Source organism: Mirounga angustirostris, unplaced genomic scaffold (genome assembly GCF_029215605.1).
Source record: "Mirounga angustirostris isolate CCGP_5_RB_7025 unplaced genomic scaffold, mMirAng1.0.hap1 SCAF_16, whole genome shotgun sequence".
In the NCBI taxonomy this organism is placed as follows: domain Eukaryota; kingdom Metazoa; phylum Chordata; class Mammalia; order Carnivora; family Phocidae; genus Mirounga; species Mirounga angustirostris.
In genome coordinates, this window is record NW_026991724.1 from 55,204,907 (window position 1) to 55,228,383 (window position 23,477).

The following is a 23,477-nucleotide window of genomic DNA, read 5'->3' on the forward strand; positions in this document are numbered from 1 at the left end:
AAGTAACCTGCAGTTGATTAAAGTGTCTCCTGTGGAATTGCTCCTTTTGGACAAGATGGCTTAGGGAATAGAAAGCACAGGTATGGCTCTGCTAGAGGACCCTGAGAAGCTCAAAGACCCTGAAAGAAATCTGAAGAGTTCAGCATGTCTGGCAAAACATGGTTGTAGCTAATGGAAAATGTAGCTGTTTGGTATCACATAAGTGCTATTTAAAAATATCGCGCTGTTGACGGAACACCGAGTTTGCACTATAAAGAAACTGATCTCGTCGATGTCCAATAATCTTTGGGACTGTACAATGTGATGGGAAGGAAGTAGCGGGGGAAATGTTGTATGAGGAAGGCAGAGTTTCTAATACTCTAGCAGGTGTAATTAGTTGAAGTCAAGAATAGTGAAACACAAAGGACAAATGACTGGACAGCTATTCTCAGGAAAAAAGCAGGAGCTGAGGAAAGGATCATTCCTCATTCCTACCCCTGTTTGCTGTGAACCAGAGACTACTGGGTCCCTCCTTTCTTTTTCTTTTCCGAATGGGAGGGTTTATTGAGGTTTTTCTCTGCTCCACCATAATGTGTTATGAGCGAGGACTCCACATGAGGCTCTCAACCAAGAACAATCTCACGAGACTATTATGACACCCTCGTATGTTACTGAAGCCATGTTTGGGTAGAGTTTTTTTTTTTTTTTTTTTCTTTTGGGACAAAGGTAAGTCTATTTTGTGTAAACAAAGAAGGGAAAATTACTTCCAGTAGAAGCTGTACTATCATATATTGTAATATCATTTCCAATTAATTATCACCCTCTTGTGAGAGTATGCATGTCCCCTCTTGACTTAGGTAACCCTTCTCTTTGAGGGTAGCCCAGTTTATAGCCAGCTTGGCCAATTTGGCCAGCTTGGCTGATTTGGCGTATTTTAATTGTAAATGTAAGCTTTAAAAGCTTTGTTTGCTCCTTCTAATCCTCTCTTCTCTCTGGTGCAAGAATGGTCTATCCCACGTACACTCAAGTTTTACCCTGAATCCCAGACTTAAATGACAGAACCAAGCAAGAGGTGATAGATGTGACAGGAGGGAGAAATAAATGTTTGTTGTTATAAGAGCATGAGAATGCAGGGATATTTTTTTTACCATAGAAAATCTTCTAGAAAGCTGACTGGTACTTTCAGTGACCTTTTCTTTTCTCCTTACCCATCTTAACCTCCCGAAGTCATTATCTCCAGTAATTGTACCACCTTTGAAATCATGTTTTCAGTAATTCCCTTCCTGTATTATCACCCTTGTCTCTTCCATTTTATATTTTCTACTTCCATTAGCATGTCCATATATATATATTTTTAAGATTTTATTTATTCATTTGAGACACAAAGATATATATAGAGAGAGAGCATGAGCAGTGGGAGAAGCAGAGGGAGAGGGAGAAGCGGACTCCCCACCGAGCCAGGAGCCCGATGTGGGGCTCGATCCCAGGATGCTGGGATCATGACCTGAGCCGAAGGCAGTCGCTTAACCATCTGAGCCACCCAGGCGCCCCTATCCATATATTTTTAATTCATCTATAAACATATTGCCTTTCATCATCTAACTACCCCCAGTGGACTGTTCTCAGTTACAACATTCTTGACTGGTTTATCATAATCAGATATTTACAAATAATCTCAAGAAACTTGCCTTCTTTCACTGTGCTGTGTTCACCTGACTAAGCAAGCCTCAGAACCAGATGAGCTCACTTACCAGTTTACTTCCCATTACAAGCAGGAGGCTCACAGTGATCCGTCCAACATCCCAAGCAAACAAAAAAAAATGAAAGATACCTTAGGCTTATAGATGTTCTGTTGCTATCCCTTTCCCAAGGGTGTTTTTCAATTTCTCCTGCTGTGGTGGCAAATTATGAAATGTTCTGCTTTCATTTTCATTCAATTCAGGATACATTCTAATTTCTTTTCCAATTTCTTCTTTGTCCCAGGGTTAGTCACAAGGAGGTCATTATTTTCCAAATATTTGTGGATTTTCCAGATATTTTTCTGTTAATGATTTCTATCATAATTCCACTGTGGTCACAGACATATTTTGGGTGATGTGAATTCTTTTAAAATTTAGCAAGACTACTTTGATGGCCGAGAATATGGTTTCTCTTGGTAAAGTACTGCGTGCACTTTTAAAGGTTGTGTATAATCCCCTTGTTAAGTGGAGTGTTCTTATAAAGGAAAAAGTCAGTTTTCCTCCTCCAGTGTAGGGAAAAATCTGGTTCTTCTCTACTGTGTGCTGCTTTCTTCTGTGTCTCCCTTACTATTCACACAGAACACTGCACATCTGACACTTCTAGTCACAAACTTGGGGAGGTTTTTCCCCACACCAACAGGCCAGTCTCCGACATCAGCTGGGTGTCCTACAATGTACCTCAACTCTGACACTATCTACCTGGATACCTCCTGCCCCTCAAGACACTTTAGACACCAGTTGCAAGTCCTGGTTGGCCTGTGCTTCTAACAACTGGCTATAGATTGGAGGTTCCAACAATCCCCGCCCCCCCCCCCATTGGCTTTAGTTTGCTAGAACAGCTTACAGAAGTCAGGGAAACACATTTACCAGTTTATTAAAGGATATGATAAGGGATACAGATGAACAGTCAGATGAAGAGGTACACAGGGTGAGGTCTGGGAAGGTCCTCAGTGCAGAAGCTTCTGTCCCCATGGAGTTGGGGTGTGTCACCCTCCTGGAGTGGCTGTGTTCGCCAGCCTAGAAGCTCTCCAAACCTCCAACTATTGGGATTTTAAGGAGATTTCCTCACATATGCATGACTGATCATTAACTCCATTTCCAGCCCCTCTCCTCTCTCTGTAGTTGAGGGGATGGGGCTGAAGATCCCAACCTTCTAATCATGGCTTGGTTTTTCTGGTGATCAGCCCCACCCAGGAGCCCACCCAGAGTCGCCTCAGTATAACAAAAGATGCTCCTAGTGCTCTTATCACTTGGGAAAATATAAGGGTTTAAGGAGCTCTGTGCAGGAACCAAAGGCAGAGCCAATATGTATTTTCTATTATCTCACGGCTCTGTAAATGTCAATTAGGTCAGTTTCCTTGACATTCATGTTACAACTGTCTAGGTCCTTATTTTCTGTCTACTTGTTCTATTATGGAGAGAAGGGGCATGGAAATTTCTTGACTGTGACTGTGGATTGGTCTGTAATTGTGGTCCTGTCCATTTTTTCAGGTTTTTGAAGTTCTGCTGCTGGGTGCATGGTTTAGGATTCTCGTGCCATTCTGGTGACTTTATCCCTTTATAACTATGAAAGAGATTTCATAATTACTCCTGGTCTTATTATTTGCTCTCTCCTTTTTTAAAGATTTTATTTATTTATTTGACAGAGAGAGACACAGCGAGAGAGGGAACACAAGCAGGGGGAGTGGGAAAGGGAGAAGCAGGCTTCCTGCCGAGCAGGGAGCCCGATGCAGGGCTCGATCCCATGGCCCTCGGATCATGACCTGAGCCGAAGGCAGATGCTTAATGACTGAGCCACCCAGGCGCCCCATATTATTTGCTCTTTAATTAACTTTGATCTTAATATAGCTACCCTATTTTTAATAGTGTTTATCTTTTCTCCATGATTTTTCATTGTGTCCTTTAATTTTCTTTTTTTTTGCATCTTTTTTATTGTTATGTTAATCCCCATACATTACATCATTAGTTTTAGATGTAGTGTTCCATGATTCATTGTTTGTGCATAACACCCAGTGCTCCATGCAGAACATGCCCTCCTCAATACCCATCACCAGGCTAACCCATCCTCCCACCCCCCTCCCCTCTAGAACCCTCAGTTTGCTTTTCAGAGGCCATCATCTCTCATAGTTCATCTACTCCTCCGATTCCCCCCCCTTCATTCTTCCCCTCCTGCTATCTTCTTATTCTTCTTCTTTTTTTCCTTAACATATATTGCATTATTTGTTTCAGAGGTACAGATCTGAGATTCAACAGTCTTGCACAATTCACAGCGCTTACCAGAGCACATACCCTCCCCAGTGTCTATCACCCAGTCACCCCATCCCTCCCACCCCACCCCCCACTCCAGCAACCCTCAGTTTCTTTCCTGAGATTAAGAATTCCTCATATCGGTGAGGTCATATGATACATGTCTTTCTCTGTTTGACTTATTTCGCTCAGCATAATACCCTCCAGTTCCATCCACTTCATTGCAAATGGCAAGATCTCATTCCTTTTGATGACTGCATAATATTCCATTGTATATATATACCACTTCTTTATCCATTCATCTGTCGATGGACATCTTGGCTCTTTCCACAGTTTGGCTATTGTGGACATTGCTGCTATAAACATCGGGGTGCACGTACCCTTTCGGATCCCTACTTTTGTATCTTTGGGGTAAATACCCAGTAGTGTAATTGCTAGATCATATGGTAGCTCTACTTTCAACTTTTTTAGGAACCTCCATACTGTTTTCCAGAGTGGCTGCACCAGCTTGCAATCCCACCAACAGTGTAGGAGGGTTCCCCTTTCTCTGCATCCGTGCCAACATCTGTCATTTCCTGACTTCTTAATTTTAGCCATTCTGACTGGTGTGAGGTGGTATCTCATTGACGTTTTGATTTGGATTTCCCTGATGCCGAGCAATATTGAGCTCTTTTTCATGTGTCTGTTGGCCATTTGGATGTCTTCTTTGGAAAAATGTCTGTTCATGTCTTCTGCCCATTTCTTGATTGGATTCGTTGTTCTTTGGGTGTTGAGTTTGATAAGTTCTTTATAGATTTTGGATACTAGCCCTTTATCTGATATGTCATTTGCAAATATCATCTCCCATTCTGTCAGTTGTCTTTTGGTTTTGTTGACTGTTTCCTTTGCTTTGCAAAAGCTTTTTATCTTGATGAAGTCCCAATAGTTCATTTTTGCCCTTGCCTCCCTTGCCTTTGGCGATGTTTCTAGAAAGAAGTTGCTGCAGCTGAGGTCGAAGAGGTTGCTGCCTGTGTTCTCCTTTAGGATTTTGATGGACTCCTGTCTCACATTGAGGTCTTTCAACCATTTGGAGTCTATTTTTGTGTGTGGTGTAAGGAAATGGTCCAGTTTCATTCTTCTGCATGTGGCTGTCCAGTTTTCCCAACACCATTTGAAGAGACTGTCTTTTTTCAGTTGGACATTCTTTCCTGCTTTGTCAAAGATTAGTTGACCGTAGAGTTGAGGGTCCATTTCTGGGCTCTCTATTCTGTTCCATTCATCTGTGTGTCTGTTTTTGTGCCAGTACCATACTGTCTTGATGATGACAGCTTTGTAATAGAGCTGGAAGTCCAGAATTGTGATGCCGCCAGCTTTGCTTTTCTTTTTCAACATTCCTCTGGCTATTCGGGGTCTTTTCTGGTTCCATACAAATTTTAGGATTATTTGTTCCATTTCTTTGAAAAAAGTGGATGGTATTTTGATGGGGATTGCATTGAATGTGTAGGTTGCTCTAGGTAGCATTGACATCTTCATAATACTTGTTCTTCCAATCCATGAGCATGGAACGTTTTTCCATTTCTTTGTGTCTTCCTCAATTTCTTTCATGAGTATTTTCTAGTTTTCTGAGTACAGATCCTTTGCCTCTTTGGTTAGATTTATGCCTAGGTATCTTATGGTTTTGGGTGCAATTGTAAATGGGATCAACTCCTTAATTTCTCTTTCTTCTGTCTTGTTGGTGTATAGGAATGCCACTGACTTCTGTGCATTGATTTTACATCCTGCCACTTTACTGAATTCCTGTATGAGTTTTAGTAGTTTTGGGGTGGAGTCTTTTGGGTTTTCCACATAAAGTATCATATCATCTGCAAACAGTGAGAGTTTGACTTCTTCTTTGCCAATTTGGATACCTTTTATTTCTTTTTGTTGTCTGATTGCTGTGGCTAGGACTTCTAGCACTATGTTGAATAGCAGTGGTGACAGTGGACATCCCTGCCGCGTTCCTGACCTTAGGGGGAAAGCTCTCAGTTTTCCCCATTGAGAATGATATTCGCTGTAGGTTTTTCATAGATGGCTTTTATGGTATTGAGGTATGTACCCTCTATCCCTATACTCTGAAGAGTTTTGATCAAGAAAGGATGCTGTACTTTGTCAAATGCTTTTTCTGCATCTATTGAGAGGATCATATGGTTCTTGTTCTTTCTTTTGTTAAGGTATTGTATCACGTTGATTGATTTGCGGATGTTGAACCAACCTTGCAGCCCAGGGATAAATCCCACTTGATCGTGGTGAATAATCCTTTCAATGTACTGTTGGATCCTATTGGCTAGTATTTTGGTGAGAATTTTTGCATCCATGTTCACCAGGGATATTGGTCTGTAGTTCTCCTTTTTGATGGGGTCTTTGTCTGGTTTGGGGATCAAGGTAATGGTGGCCTCATAAAATGGGTTTGGAACTTTTCCTTCCATTTCTATTTTTTGGAACAGTTTCAGAAGAATAGGTATTAATTCTTCTTGAAATGTTTGGTAGAATTCCCCTGGGAAGCCATCTGGCCCTGGGCTTTTGTTTTTTGGGAGATTTTTGATGACTGCTTCAATTTCCTTAGTGGTTATAGGTCTGTTCAGGTTTTCTATTTCTTCCTGGTTCAGTTTTGGTAGTTGATACATCTCTAGGAATGCATCCATTTCTTCCAGGTTATCTAATTTGCTGGCATAGAGTTGCTCATAATATGTTCTTATAATTGGTTGTATTTCTTTGGTGTTGGTTGTGATCTCTCCTCTTTCATTCATGATTTTGTTGATTTGGGTCATTTCTCTTTTCCTTTTGATAAGTCTGGCCAGGGGTTTATCAATCTTACTTATTCTTTCAAAGAACCAGCTCCTAGTTTCGTTGATCTGTTCTACTGTTCTTTTGGTTTCTATTTCATTGATTTCTGCTCTGATCTTTATTATTTCTCTTCTCCTGCTGGGTTAGGCTTTATTTGCTGTTCTTTCTCCAGCTCCTTTAGGTGTAGGGTTAGGTTGTGTACTTGAGACCTTTCTTGTTTCTTGAGAAAGGCTTGTATTGCTATATACTTTCCTCTTAGGACTACCTTTGCTGCATCCCAAAGATTTTGAATAGTTGTGTTTTCATTTTCATTGGTTTACATGAATTTTTTTAATTCTTCTTTAATTTCCTGGTTGACCCATTCATTCTTTAGTAGGATGCTCTTTAGCCTCCATGTATTTGAGTTCTTTCCAACTTTCCTCTTGTGATTGAGTTCTAGTTTCAAAGCATTGTGGTCTGAAAATAGAGAATGATCCCAATCTTTTGATACCAGTTGAGACCAGATTTATGACCTAGGATGTGATCGATTCTGGAGAATGTTCCATGGGCACTAGAGAAGAATGTGTATTCTGTTGCTTTGGGATGGAATGTTCTGAATATGTCTGTGAAGTCCATTTGGTCCAGTGTGTCATTTAAAGTCTTTATTTCCTTGTTGATCTTTTGCTTAGATGATCTGTCCATTTCAGTGAGGGGGGTATTAAAGTCCGCCACTATTATTGTATTTTTGTCGATGTGTTTCTTTGCTTTTGTTATTAATTGCCTTATATAATTGGCTGCTCCCATGTTAGGGGCATAGATATTTACAATTGTTAGATCTTTTTGTTGGATAGACCCTTTAAGTCGGATATAGTGTCCTTCCTCATCTCTTATTACAGTCTTTGGCTTAAGATCTAATTTGTCTGATATAAGGATTGCCACCCCAGCTTTCTTTTGGTGTCCATTAGCATGGTAAATGGTTTTCCACCCCCTCGCTTTCAATCTGGGGTGTCTTTGGGTCTAAAATGAGTCTCTTGCAGACAGCATATCGATGGGTCTTGTTTTTTAATCCAATCTGATAGCCTGTGTCTTTTGATTGGGGCATTTAGCCCATTTACATTCAGGGTAACTATTGAAAGATAGGAATTTAGTGCCATTGTACTGCCTATACGGTGACTGTTACTGTATATTGTCTGTGTTCCTTTCTGGTCTATGTTGCTTTCAGGCTCTCTCTTTGCTTAGAGGACCCCTTTCAAGATTTCTTGTAGGGCTGGTTTCGTGTTTGCAAATTCCTTTAGTTTTTGTTTGTCCTGGAAGCTTTTGATCTCTCCTTCTTTTTTCAGTGACGGCCTAGCTGGATATAGTATTCTTGGCTGCCTATTTTTCCCATTTAGTGCTCTCAATATATCCTGCCAGCCCTTTCTGGCCTGCCAGGTCTCTGTGGATAGGTCTGTTGCCAGTCTAATGTTTCTACCATTTTAGGTTACATATCTCTTCTCCCGAGCTGCTTTCAGGATTTTCTCTTTGTCTCTGAGACTCGTAAGTTTTACTATTAGATATCGGGGTGTTGACCTATTTTTATTGATTTTGAGAGGGGTTCTTTGTGCTTCCTGGATTTTGATGCCTGTTTCCTTCCCCAAATTAGGGAAGTTCTCTGCTATAATTTGCTCCATTATACCTTCTGCCCCTCTTTCTCTTTCTTCTTCTTCTGGGATCCCAATTATTCTAATGTTGTTTCATCTTATGGTATCGCTTATTTCTCAAATTCTGCCCTCCTGATCCAGTAGTTGTTTACCTCTCTTTTTCTCAGCTTCTTTATTTTCCATCATTTGGTCTTCTATATTACTGATTCTCTCTTCTGCCTCATTTATCCTAGCAGTTAGTGCCCCCATATTTGATTGCACCTCATTAATAGCCTTTTTGATTTCTACTTGGTTAGATTTTAGTTCTTTTACTTCTCCAGAAAGGGTTTCTCTAATACCTTCCATGCTTTTTTCAAGCCCAGCTAGTATCTTTAAAGTGATGATTCTGAACTCTAGATCTGACATCGTACTAATGTCCGTATTGAGTAGGTCCCTGGCAGTCGGTACTACCTCTTGTTCTTTTTGTTGAGGTGATTTTTTCCGTCTTGTCATTTTGTCCAGAGGAGAATAGATTAATGAGAGAACAAAATGCTAACAGGGTAACAACGTTCCCAGAAAATATACTCTAAACAAATCAGAAAAGACCTGAAGCAGTGGGAAAAGAAAGGGAAAGAGAGAAAAAAGAAAAAGAAAAAAAAAAAAGGAAAAGAAAAAGAAAAAGATAAAAACAAACAAAAACAGAAAAAAAACAAAAAAAAACACCAGAATATGATCAAATATGATCAGGCTGGTATATAGATCAGTGCCACACACTAGATCTTGGGTGTATTTGGTCTGTTAGAAGAAAGTGCCTCCCAAAATTTTAAAGAAAGAAAAACTTATATATGTACAGAAATAAGGGTTGATAAGATGAAGGGATGGAATATGACTGTTAAGATGGAAATTATAAAAAATTTTATAAAAGGAATTGATAAGAAGTTGTTTGAAAAAAGAAAGAAGAGGATTTAAAAAAAGAGAAAAAAAGGGAGAGAATGTGATCAGGCAGGGGAGTAGAAAAAAACCATACAATAGAGATTTAGGGTATATTTTGATCTGTTAGAAGAAACTATCTCAAAATTTTAAAGAGAGAACAACTTATATACATATGCCAAAAATACGGGTAACTACTATGAAGGGATAGAATATGACTCTAAAAATGAAAAATAAAAAAAATAAATTTTTTTTTTAAAAAGGGATTGATAAGATGTTGGTTGAAAAAGGGAAAAAGAAAAATTTAAAAAAAGTTTAAAAAAAATTAACTTTGAAAGACTAAAGAATCATGGGGAAAAAGCCATGAATTCTATGTGCAGTATTCCCCTAGTGCTGGAGTTCTGCCATTCTCATTGATTGGTTAACTTGGTCTTGGCCGGCTGTTCTCACTGATCTTCTGGGGGAGGGGCCTGTTGCCGTGGTTCCCAAGTGTCTTTGCCGGAGGCGGAATTGCCCCGCCCTTGCCCGGTCCGGGCTAAGTAATCTGCTCGGGTTGCTCTCCAGAACTTTTGTTCCCTGCGAACTTTCCGTACCACTTTGGAGGCCGAGAGTGAAAATGGCGGCCTCCCAATCTCTGCCTTGGAGGAGCCGAGAACTCGGGGCCCACTCCTCAGTGAGCACCCAGAGAAAAGCCGCCAGTCCCTCCCGTCTCCCCGGTCTCCGGCCACACTCCGTGCTCACCCAGCCTGTGACCGCGTGTTTCTATCTCTGGCACCCGACCCTGGGTGGAGTCTCCAAACCCAGCAGATCCCTGCGGTGCGCTCCCACACCGCTCCTCCCGGGAGAGGAAGGGGAGTCTCCCCGGATCTGCCGCTTGTTGGGTCCCTGCTGGAGGAGCAGGGGCCCGACTGTGCCGCGGATCACGGTTTATGACAACCCCAAGCTGAGAGCCCGCGCCTGGGCTCTGCCTCTGCAGCCGCTTCCCTGCTCCGATACCTGGGAGCTCTGCTGCACTCAGGTACTCCCAGTCTTTCTGTGACCCCAAGGGTCCTAAGACCACACTGTCCCACGAGGGTTCCACCCCCCGCTTAGCCACCGGAGTGACGTCCCTCAGCGGAGCCGACTTCGAAAAGTTCCGATTCTGTGCTCCCTGGCTCTGTCACTTGCCAGAAGCGGCTGACGGAGGCCCCTCCCCCGCCATCTATCCTCCTGAATATCGCCTCGGATTCACTTCTCCGCACGTCCTACCTTCCAGAAAGTGGTTGCTTTTCTGTTCAGAGAGTTGTTGTTCTTCTTTTCTTCGATCTCCTGTTGAGTTCGTAAGTGTTCAGATTGGTTTGATCCCTATCCAGCTGACTTCCTGAGACCAGACGAAATCCAGGTCTCCTATTCCTCTGCCATCTTGCTCCGCCCCGTGTCCTTTAATTTTTGAACTGAATTTCTTGTAGGAAACATATTGTTGTCGGTCTTTGAAAATTACAGTTGACAATTTTAGCTTTTCATTGGGGTCTTTAGACCATTTCCTTTTACAGATATTATATAGATTTAAATTATCTTGCTATTGGTTTCATCATGTCTCCTTTGTTCTTTCCCCTTTTTCTCTCTTCTTTGAAATAACTGAATTTTTAGAAATGGTTTTATTTGAAACCTTTTTTGGTTTACTGGTGTTAGCTATAGCTGTTTTTTAAGTGCTTGCTTCAGGGGTTGTACTACACAACTTACCAGTCTACCTTCATGTGACTTGACACTTAACTCATATAGAGCATCAGACCCTTCCTTTCCATGTGTGCTTCCATTTCTCCACTCCTGCCCTTTGCTATCATTATTATAGGTTTACTATTACATATGCTATAAACATATGTACTAGACTGTTAGTTTCTTAAACAGCCCACTGTATTTTAAAGAGATTTGCAAATAGGAAGTCATTTTTAATTTACACATGTACTTATTCTGGTGCTCTTAATTCCTTTGTGTAGATCAGGAGTCTCCAACCTACAGAACATGAGCCAAATACAGCCTACCATCTGTTTTTAGATGAAGTATAATAGGAATGCAGCCACACCTATATTTAGGTACTTTTGATCCAACAAGGACATATTGGAATAGCTGTAACAGAAACAGTATGGCCTACAAAGAATAAAATATTTACTATCTGTTCCTTACATAAAAAGTTTGCCAACCTTGCACACACAGTCACATTCTCATCACATCTGAATTAGTATAAAATTTGGTATCTGAAACATAACTGAAAAGTCAATTTTGTAGTCAAATATTAGGCACTGGTAACACAAGACTGGTCTCAATTTGAAGAGTAAAACTAGGAATAAATGGGAGTCAGTAGGTCTTGTACTCATGAGGAAAACATATGAAATATGTGTTTTGTTACTATTCAGTTTCAAAGTATAATATTTTATTATATGGTAAAAAAAATTTATGATACGGGCATTAAGATATAACTGAGGTGTAAAAGACCCACCAGTTTTACTTGATACACATTCATAAGTGGAAGTAGCAATATACCCCTGGCTGGCTACAGGGGTGTAGACAAAAGGAAAAGTGTGTATCTTAAGAAGTCCTGGGATCAAACCTCTGTGTTTTTTTTTTTAAGATTTTATTTATTTGACAGCGAGAGAGAGAACGCAAGCAGGGGGAGTGGGAGAGGGAGAAGCAGGCTTGCCGCCGAGCAGGGAGCCCGATGCGGGACTCGATGCGGGGCTCGATCCCAGGACCCTGGGATCATGACCTGAGCTGAAGGCAGACGCTTAATGACTGAGCCACCCAGGCGACCCGTCCTGTCAGATAGTTTTGACAAATGGTATTTACTATCTTTCCTTTAATTCATTACCCCACCCCACCCCTGCGTTCTCTTGGTAATGGTAAGGCTACCATAAAGAAATATGTGCATTCTCCAAACAGGTCATCATTATTTTGGATCTATTACATATCATCTTATGTACTCTGGGGAATTTTGTTAAAATTTTTTAAATTGTAACTCTAAGGAGTCCCAGATTTTAAATGTCTCCAGTAGAAACTTAATATTTCACCAAGCCACATACTAATTGCGGTAAATATGTTCCCATTCTGACAATCTTCTCCTTCTGTTTCCTCTACCCATTTGCCCTTATTTGTATTTGCATGATACATTTTCAGTGATTCTGCTCAGATATCACCTCATCATATGGGCATTGCCAGAAAACTGTTTAAATTAGGAAACCCTACAAGTCTATCACTGTACATGAACATACTTATGAACTTTGCATTATCATATTTTATGCTTATAGACTTATCCCTTATGGAATATAAGTAAACATGTAATTTTGTTTGTGGAGCCAAATTCCCTATTCCTGTAACTTTCTTAGTGTTCTGAACATTTTGTCATAAATTCTCATGCTATATTTTGTTCACATTGTGAATTTTAGGCAACACGTTCCAAACAGCTCTAACTCATCAGTGAAGGTTTTTTTTTTTTTTTAAGATTTGTTTATTTGAGGGGGGGAAGGGCAGAGAGAGGGGGCGAATCTTGGGCACACTCCCCGATGAGTGCAGAGCCCGATGTGGGACTCTGTCTCGTGACCCTGAGATCATAACCTGAGCCAAAATCAAAAGCCAGACGCTTAACTGACTGAGCCACCTAGGCGCCCCTGAAGGGATGTTTTAATAAAGCTTTTCTAAGCTACAAAATTTTAAATTCAGGAACCCCTCTCAAATGTTCCATTCTACTCTCAATACAAAATATGAATCTTATTTGTCAGGTAGGACAGTTTTTGAGTGACAGACCTCCTGGAAAACAGTGGCTGAGACAAGTAGGTGGTTTATCATTTCCCAAGTAACAGGAAGCCCAGAGTTGTAGTGTTCGTTGTAGTGCTGGATGTGACAGGTCCCCTGGGCAGTTCTCTGCCTGCTCTACCTCCGTTAGCAGCCCTCTCTCCTTACAGCAGGACAGCCACTGTATGACCAAGGGTGAATGGTGAGGGGCAAAGCCCTTTTCATCATTAGGTTTTGTCTTGCTTACATGGAAATGATAATCCCAGTAAGTTTTTCCAATCAGCTAGAAATTTTAATAATGCAATTTTAATAAGGATATTAGGGATTTTTCAAATTTCATATTCACGCCTAAACAACAGAAGGTAAAAGAAAAAGGTGTTAGAGAAAACATTTTGCAGACCAAATTAAAAATACCCCTTATTAATATTAAATGACAAGGTAGTCAAGGGTAACTGTGGGGAGAGACAGATTTTATCAGCGAACTTTGTTCTTTATCCTGAGTATGTTCTGTGCAACCCATGACTTGATAGGTGTTCCAAATGAGATTCAACAATTACTAGTTCAGCATTTTCTAACTTAAAGATTTATTTCCTTTGAAATTTAAGTTAATTTATTTATCTGAACCTAAAACTAAAATAATTTGCCAAGTTTCAATACAGATATTCTGATTCTAGTATCTTGGTAGAGAAATGAAAGGACTGATTTTGAGATTCCATTCATTCCATTCTACCTTAAAGTGAGAGATCTACAACAGGCTTGTAGTTGGGACATATTCTATCACTTCCACATCTATTTTTCCACATATATTTTAATATTAGACTGTAACTTAATAGCAATATAATTGTGACATCATTAAGTTTATTAAAAATACCTTAGATAATTTATCTAAACAGTATTTCACCATTTTCAACAATCATATTGTGCAGCGGGGTCTGTATGTGTACCAGGGAAATGAAGGTAGTGTGTTAGCATAAGGAAGATTGTGGTCTTTTCCCTACCAAGTCAGGAGTAAACATTCAGTTAGTCTGACTCCATTTCTGATGTCTGACGAACAATACCTGTTAAGCCTCATTATAACCTCTTACTATGCTGCCCATCTGGGCAAGGCAAGCTAATAAAGCCCAAGTGCCCCTTCCCTTGGCATTAGTTGAAAGTGCACACCGTAAGTGAGTGCCATCACCCCAGCCCCACATAGTAACCATCATAACAAACCAGTCATCATTCCCTGCGTTCTCTAGCCATTTTTAGAACAACCTGAGGAGGTCTATCCTGCTCTCCCCAGAAAGCATCATTATGTAATAAACGTTCTCGTAACACTTTATTGTATGAAGTCCTCATTCATGACATCCAAACATCCTCTTCCAGCAAAGTAAGCACAAGTGCAAACTAGCAAAAAATGTTTTAGAGGGTAAATATCGGAGATTGCTAGTTATCAAAAGATTCCCATTGTGTCAATATTTGTTCTTGAGAGTAAACTCAACGAACACTGATCTTTTCAACTTATTTCCCTGAGCACTCCAGCACAAAAGAGATTATCTTTATCCTTATTTCCGACATTTTATTTCCTAATACTTTTCATATGCTTACTATTTTTCTATTTTCATTTAATGTAAAGGTGCAACCCATGGGTCTCATTTCAGCACAAAAGAAAGGCATGTAGAAATGTAATCATCATACAGTGTGTGTTCATGAACAGGGAGGCAGGTTTTAGAGGGTGAGAGTTTGAAATTGTGTAACTTTCAAGTTGAAATTATGAATATGAATTTCCAAGACTGTAAGTTGTGTGAATCTAACATGGAAAAAAGTTGTTAGGGATGACATTCAACCTATGGAGCCCAAGGATGTATTATTAGTGTTCATTATGAAATGCCCCAATGAGGTGTGGGATACACTTGGGCTAATAAAAGGCACGTGGTTCATTCAGTGTTACAAAAAAAGGTTTCTATTTTACTTATTTAGATATGAGAATTTATAATATCCTAAATAAAATGGTATCAAAACACAATTTCAGTGGCCAAATTTGAATCCTTCACAAGCATACTACTCTGGTTCTTTTGATTAAAATGTCCTCTAGAACTTTCTCTTCAGTTTCCAAAAATAAGACTAATTTCTACTAATCTGTGATACACAACTATTACCTTTCAAAAGAGGGAGAGATCATCATTCCCCCTCCATTTTTTCTACCACATATGCCATCCCTAGTAACCTGTCCTTCTACTCACATGAAAGTCTCATTCTCTCAATGTCCTGGCCTACTGTTTCATCATCATCCTTTCCTGTAATCATCATCAACAAAGGCCCTCAGTCATACCAACAAATCTAGAGAAGAGGCTGTGATCACAGAAAACATGGCAATTTAGATAACAGTTTTACACTATTCCCTGCCACTCCCTATGCTCTCAAACTTACACCCTACTGTATCTTAAAATTAGTGTCCTAGTTTTTCCAGGTTACATAGGTATGAATAAGCCCCAGCTAATGAACTAGGTCCTTTCACCTTACTGATCCCTTCTGAGACCATTATGGTGACACATGAAATGCATGTAATTAAAGTATAACATCAGTGGGTCCCAAACTTCAGGTTGTAAGTCATCAATAATAATGCAGCCTCAGGAAACCTCAAGTAATTGAGTAAAAAAAATTTACAGTGACTTCTGGCTGGCTCAGTCAGAAAAGCATGCAACTCTTGATCTTGGGGTTGTGAGTTTGAATTCCACATTGGGTGTTGATATTACTTAAAATATCTTTAAAAATGGTAAGCTGAAGATAATTAGTAGGTCTTTCCACAGATATCCTTGTTCTACTGATACACATCATCTCATCAGTTTTAAATAATTTAAATTTTCTGTGGAATTTAACATCTAAGATTGGTTAATTCTCAAAATAGACTTACTTCCCCTAGTATGAATTTTCTTATTGTAGTCCATTGAGAGAATTGGCTAAATAAATTATCACCTTCATTATATTTGTAATGTTTCTGTCCAGTATGAATTCTTTGGTGTTTCCTGAGGTAAGGACCTTGACACATTTATATGGTTTCCATCTCATATGAATTCTTTCATGACCACAAAGTTGTACTTTTTTTTTTTAATCACTGGAAATTTGTACCTCTTAATCACATTCCCCTATCCCCACCCCCCAAGTTGTACATTTTTTATAAAGCTGATCACACTCACTACATTTGTAAGGTTTCTATCTAGTAAGAACTGTTATGTTCCACAACGTATAAACTTTGGATAAGCCTTGCCATACATTACATTTGTGTGCTTTCTTTTAGAGATTTATATTCTGATATCAAGAGAGGTGTAAACCCCTGGTTACAGGCTTTGCCACATTAGTTTCATATGGTTCCTCTCCATAATGGAATTCTGATGTTGAATAAGGCTTGAACACTTGCTTAATCATTTTATTTGTAAGGTTTCTTGCTACTGTGAGTTCTTTGATGATCCCCAAAGCTTGAGCTTTGAATAAAACCACTGCCACACATACTAGATTTATAATGTTTCTTTTCACCATGTATTTTCTGATGCCTGTTAAGTTTTGCAAACTGGGTAAAAGCTTTGCCACACTCATTACATGTATAAGGTTTCTCTCCGGTGTGGATTTTCTTATGCTGAGTAAGATGTGAACGCTCCGTAAAGGCTTTGCCACACTCATTACATTTATAAGGTTTCTCTCCAGTATGAGTTCTCTCATGACCCCAAAGGTGAGAACGTTTAATAAAAGCCTTATCACATTTATTACATTTATAAGGTTTTTCTCCTGTGTGAATTCTTTGATGTTCCATAAGGCTTGAACTTTGGATAAAAGCCTTGTCACAAACATCACATTTGTGTGGTTTCTCTCCAGTGTGTATTTTCTGATGCCTAGTAAGGTTTGCAAATTGGGTAAAAGCTTTGCCACACTCATTACATTTGTAAGGTTTCTCTCCAGTATGGATTTTTCTATGTTGAGTAAGATTTGAACGCTCAGCAAAGGCTTTGCCACACTCAATACATTCATAAGGTTTCTCTCCAGTATGAGTTCTCTCATGACCCCATAGGTGTGACCGTCTGATAAAAGCCTTATCACATTTATTACATTTATAAGGTTTTTCTCCTGTATGAATTCTCTGATGTTCTATAAGGCTAGAGCTTTGGATAAAGGCCTTGCCACATACCTTACATTTGTGTGGTTTCTCTCCAGGATGGGTATTCTGATGTCTAATGAGGTGTGAGCACTGCTTAAAAGCTTTGCCACACTCATTACATTTGTAAGGTTTCTCTCCGGTATGGATCTTCTTATGCTGAGTAAGGCCTGAACGTTCAGCAAAGGCTTTGCTGCATTCATTACATTTGTAAGGTTTCTCTCCAGTATGAATTCTCTCATGACTCCAAAGGTGTGAACGTTGGATAAAGGCCTTACCACATTCATTACATTTGTAAGGTTTCTCTCCAGTATGCATTCTCTGATGATTTGCAAGGTTTGAATTTTGACTACAGACCTTGCCACATACGTTACATTTATATGGTTTCTCTCCTGTATGGACTCTCTGATGTCTAGTGAGGTTCGAACACTGGTTAAAGGCTTTGCCACACTCATTACATTTGTAAGGTTTCTCTCCAGTATGGATTTTCTTATGTTGAGTAAGATGTGAACGCTCTGTAAAGGCTTTGCCACACTCATTACATTTGTAAGGTCTCTGTCCTGAATGAATTCTCTCATGACTCATGAGATTTGAACTTTTGCTAAAAGCCTTCCCACAGTCATTACAGTTGTAAGATTTTCCTCTAGTGTATGCTCTTCTGTATTGTGCAGGTAACAAAGGATATTTTAAAATCTTCCTGTATTTATTCCAAATGTTTTTGATACTAGATGGAATTCTCTGAAGTGGTGAAACAGAGGAACCATTGTTGACAGATTTCTCAACTTGATTACATTCATACATTTTTTCCTCAGTATGAAATCTCTGCAGTTCAGCCAGGTGTCCCTGCAAACTTAATCCAATTCTATTTTCCAAACAGTTTATGTACCAGTTTCCAGGACCACTTATGTTATTTTCCAGTTTTAACAAATGCCTTACAAATGGCTCGTCATGCATGAAATATTGGTATGTATTATTTTTTACAGTAATACTCTGCTTTTGAGGAAAAGTAACTGAGGATTTATTAAGCTGTTGATCTTTTCTATGAATGAGATTTTTGTTATGTGTCAAAGGCACTTCTTTGTAATTTCTTGCATCGTATCTCCAGTGACTCTCAAACTCATGCATATTTTCCCAGACTTCCTTGAGATCAAAATCCTTGAGGCTATGGCTTTCATTTCTCTCCAGTATCACTAAGTGGTATAATTCTCCTTTATTAATGTCCTCTATTGGTGATAAGTCCTTGATTGCAAATCCAGCAGAAAGGCTTCCTATCAAACAGAAGGTAAATATTTTATACTGAATTACATACTCCTACAAAAAAAATGCTTATAATGAACCTAAGAAATTTCTCAAGCACAGTCTTCAAACACTATTGTAATATACAAACACTACTGTAATATATAATGTTTTTAAGTTTTCTTTTTATAAATTTTTCCATATTATTTTCTCTGATCTTAAGGTAAGTTTTCAAAACATACCTTATATACTATACATATTTTTTGGCCAGACACCTGGATAATTGATACTTCATGATTAGGGAGCTGATCTATATACTGGCTATTACATAACTGTACATGAGATCATAATTGAGGTTTCTGTCTTCCCTAATTTTTTTATTTTTTTATTTTTTATATTTATTTATTTGACAGAGAGAGAGCGAGAGCAGGAACACAAGCAGGGGGAGTGGGAGAGGGAGAAGCAGGCCTCCCACCGAGCAGGGAGCCTCATGCGGGGCTCGTTCCCAGGACCCCGGGATCATGACCTGAGCCGAAGGCAGACGCTTAACAACTGAGCCACCCAGGCGCCCCTGTCTTCCCTAATTCTTAATCTTTATAAAAATGTGTTTACCTGGGGGCGCCTGGGTGGCTCAGTTGGTTAAGTGACTGCCTTCGGCTCAGGTCATGATCCTGGAAGTCCCTGGATCGAGTCCCGCATCGGGCTCCCTGCTCGGCGGGGAGTCTGCTTCTCCCTCTGGCCCTCCCCCCTCTCATGTGCTCTCTCTCATTCTCTCTCTCTCAAATAAATAAATAAAATCTTAAAAAAAATAAAATAAAATAAAATAAAAAATAAAAATGTGTTTACCTGAACCTGATATTTCATAATTCAGTGATTCTCAACATGTCTTTCATTTCTCCTACTGTGTGTTCCTTATGGAATGTAAATTCTTTCTTTAGTTCTCAGGGAAGAATTCTTTAGAATTCCAGAGACTGTTATTTTGTGTAACTGGTTACTTAACCTGCTAGATTTATCAACTGTTTAATTGTAACACACAGATTTCTTAAAGTATTTTTTTTCTTTCATCATATCCGCATACATTATTATTAAACACCAGATCACACTGCTGTATTGAGCAAGCTGTACTGCGTATGAACAGGGGTCTTTCCTTATGTAGGTAAGGCAGTGTGGGGAGGGGCAAGTCCTGTGGACACTGAGGTGCGTTGGTGCTCAAAATTAATATACCAGGAGATACCAATAGTTTGTTTAGATCAATGAAAAAGCTGAGCAAAGGCCAGGATTTGGGTTCAGAAAAGCAAGAGTGAAGCACAAGGAGCAACAGGAAAAGTGGGAGCAGTGCTTGTGCTTTGCACATCTATGGTGATATGATTGTGTTATGACAGTTAAAAGCCTGACCTTGAAAAAAGAGAGGAGCCGATTGAGCAACAGGAAGAATACGGACTCATTCTGTCAGAACTGACACCATGGGTATGAGGTGAAAGTGGAAGACATTCCACAGGGAGACAGTATGGTGTTACAGGAAGATTGTAGGCTTGCATTTATTTCAGTATTGGCTCCAAAAACTATCAAACTCTGGAGCACCTGAGTGGCTCAGTCAGTTAAGCACCTGACCCTTGATTTCGGCTCAGGTCATGATCTCAGGGTCATGGGATGGAGCCCCATGTTGGGCTCCATGCTCAGCATAGAGTCCGCCTGGGATTCTCTCCCTCTTCCTCTGCTCCTCCCCCTATCTCTCCACCCCAGCTCACACCTCTCTAAAAAAATCAAACTGACTATCCCACAAATTCCATTTCTAGGTATACAGTCAAGAGAGTTATACATATTATATATATACACTTATATATGTATACACACACACTATATGAGATACATATAGATATATTCCAGACACATTTAAGAATGTTCTTAACAAAAACCTGGATATGGCTATCAAGAGGAGAATGGATAAACTCACTGTATAAACACATGCAGATACAATAAAACACTCTCAAAGGTACAGCAATGGAAGATGATCATGGGTACTGGATGACTGACAATCTTCTGGCTAGGGGCACAAAGGTTATATGGTGGAAAATAAGTTAGCAGGAAGCATTTGCCAAGGTTTAAATTCTTTGGGGATGTTATTATATTTGGTAAAAAAGTAACATATTAACTAAATTATGTATTTTTAAAAAGAGAAACATCAATTTAGTATATGTGCTGCCAAAGCGAGCACAAGAGAAACATCAATTTAGATAAGATTTTTAATCCAAATGTCCTTGCTTGTTATAGAAAAATAACAATGTCTTTTCCTGGAATTTGTAAATTATCTGAAATCGTATCTTCTTTTAACATTCCAATCCCAAACATTCAAGAGACATCAGGTGAGAAGTGCTTTTAACTAGATGTGTGTGTTGTGTGTGTACATAGTTACATAATCTGACTTCAAAAACATCATCAGAAATTAGTGCCCCTAAGGAGCATTACTAAATGATCTAGAACACAGAATGTTTATATGGAAGGACAGTGTTAATAGCAGTATTTAAACATAGAAACAATCTTTGGCTGTATCACTGTGGTCCACAGCAGACATCTATGTGCATAGATGGGGTTAGCAACATAAGCAGCCAATCATAGAAAAACAGGACAGCAATGGGATGTGTGTCAACAAGGACCAGGTGACGTTTTTTATGGAGTTCAGTTGAAAATGAGGACAGGAACAAAGCAGGCTTCATGGGTTAACTGAAATATGTAATTTCAAGAGCTTAAGAAATTTTCTGGGAAACCCAAGTATTAGGAGCAGTAGTAATAAGGAAACCATGGAGTATAAAAAAAACTTCCTTTGTTTCCTTAAATAAAATGAGATATTTAAATATTAGATTAGTATACCAAGATGTACATGATGAATCTAAACAAGAATATTAGAATAAATTATTTGTAGCAAGAAAAAAATGAAAATTAAATTCAAAAGTTATTTTTAGAAAACTACATATAAAGGGAAAAAATAATGTATCTTATACAAAAAGCTAAGGCAAGTCAATTGAATGGTATTTCTGTGACTAAGGCAGTAACTTAAAAAGTATGTCCTCAAGATATCACAAATTATCAGCTTAAAGAATGTCATATATTCAACTGAGGAAAATGTGTGTTAAAACAATGAGATACCACTACACATTTATGAATAGCCAAAATCGAGAACACTGAAATACCAAATACTACTGAGGATGTGGAATAATAAGAACTCTCATTCACTGCTGGTGGGAATGCAAAATGCCATACCACTTTCTTACAGAATTAAATATACTCTTAAATACGATTTAGTAATCAAACTCTTTGGTATTTATACAAATAAGTTGAAAATTTATGTCCATGTAAAAACCTGGACACAAAATAGAGAAATCCTACAATCTGTATGGAACCACAAAGGACCCTGAATGGCCAAAGCATCTTGAGAAAGAAGAACAAAGTTAGAGGCATCACATTCCCTGATTTCAAACTCCTTCATTACAAAGCTGTGGTAATTAAAACAATATGGTATTAGCATAAAAACAGACACAGAAATCAACAGAAGAGAACCCAGAAATAAACCCACACACATGGTCAATTAATTTATGACAAAGGAGACATGATGCGGGGCCTGATCCCAGGACTCTGGGATCATGACCTGAGCCGAAGGCAGACGCTCAACGACTGAGCCATCCAGGCGCCCGGTTTTCTGACATTAATGTTCTGCAACCACCTAATGAAGCATGAAAATGCAGAACTTCTGAAGAAAAGGAAAGTTAGAGTCCACTTGACATTTTGAAGCCTTTCCATTCTCAATCAAAACAGCTTCAATCACTCCCTTAAGAACAGGGATTTGAAACTCATACAATCAAGTCAGGGGCTCTCAAGAGAAAACGCAAAAATATACAAAAGTAATTACCGACTTCTGGAGGGAAACTATCCTCACCCAGGGAGACCAGGTTCCTGTAGTTCTCCACCATCACGTCCCTGTACAAGGCCCTCTGAGCAGGGTCCAGACACTCCCACTCCTCCTCAGAGAATTCTATGGCCACATCCCTGAAGGTCACCTGTCCCTGAAATGAAAACACATTTCACCAAGCGGACAGGCAGAGTGTTCTGATTTTGACACAAAATAAAAGAAGCAGAGATGTGTAAAGGCTGACTTGACTGGAGTGAGTGTTCCGAATGATCTGTGTAAGATAATTCTGAGCAAGTTATAATTCTCCAATTTTCTTAAGTGAAACTCAACATAACAAAATTAGCCATTTTTAAGTACCATTCGGTGGCATTTAGTACATTCACAGTGTTGAACAAACATCACCTCAGTCTAGATCAAAAACATTTTTATCATTCCCAATGGAAATCCTTTACCCATTAAGCAAGTGCTTCCTATTCCCCCTTTCTTCCCCAGTCCCTGGCAACCACTAATGCTTTTCTCTATGGATTTACCTATTTTGGATTTTTCATGTAAATGGAATGGTATAAAGTGTGACTTTTTTGCATCTGGCCACTTGGACTTGGAATAATGTTTGGGGTTCATCCATGATGTAGTATGTATCAGTACATTGCTTTTTTATGGCTGAATAGTATTCCATTGTAGGACTAGACTGTATTCACTATCTATTGATGGGCATTTGGTTATCACCTTTGGCTAATGTTGCTAATGAATGTTGCTATGAACATTCAAGTACAAGTAGATGTTTGGATACCTGTTTTCAATTCTTTTGGTTATATACCTAGGAGTGGAATTACTGGGTCACATTGTTTAATTTTTCAAGAATCTGCCACTGTTTTCCACAGCAGCTACAACATTTTAACAGAATGTGTCATGATTCTAATTTCTCCACATCTTTACCAACACTTTTTGTTTTACTGTACTCATCCTAGTGGGTGTGAAATGGTATCTCATTGTGGTTTTGACTTTGCAGTTCACTAATGACTAATTTCATTGAACCTCTCTTCAGTGGCCTGTTTCAGTTGTTTATCTTCTATGGAGAAATGTCTATTAAAATCCTTTAACCATTTTTTTAAATTGGGTTCTTTTTATTTTGGTTGTTGAACTGTAGAAGT

General features: G+C 39.1%; 1 protein-coding gene across 5 annotated transcripts in view; it reads right to left on the minus strand.

Annotated features, from left to right (window-relative positions):
* Window positions 1-23,477, minus strand: part of LOC123856086 (zinc finger protein 677-like) — a 54,044-nt gene that overhangs the window by 22,832 nt on the left and 7,735 nt on the right. For 2 of the 5 annotated variants that reach the window (XM_064581760.1, XM_064581763.1), the window contains exon 3: window positions 22,327-22,480. In XM_064581760.1, the coding sequence (XP_064437830.1) occupies window positions 22,327-22,480 (154 nt within the window). Of the gene's footprint in view, window positions 1-9,561; window positions 18,455-20,357; window positions 20,467-22,326; window positions 22,481-23,477 lie in introns of those variants that run through there. The other 3 variants (XM_064581759.1, XM_064581762.1, XM_064581761.1) reach the window with 3 other exon arrangements.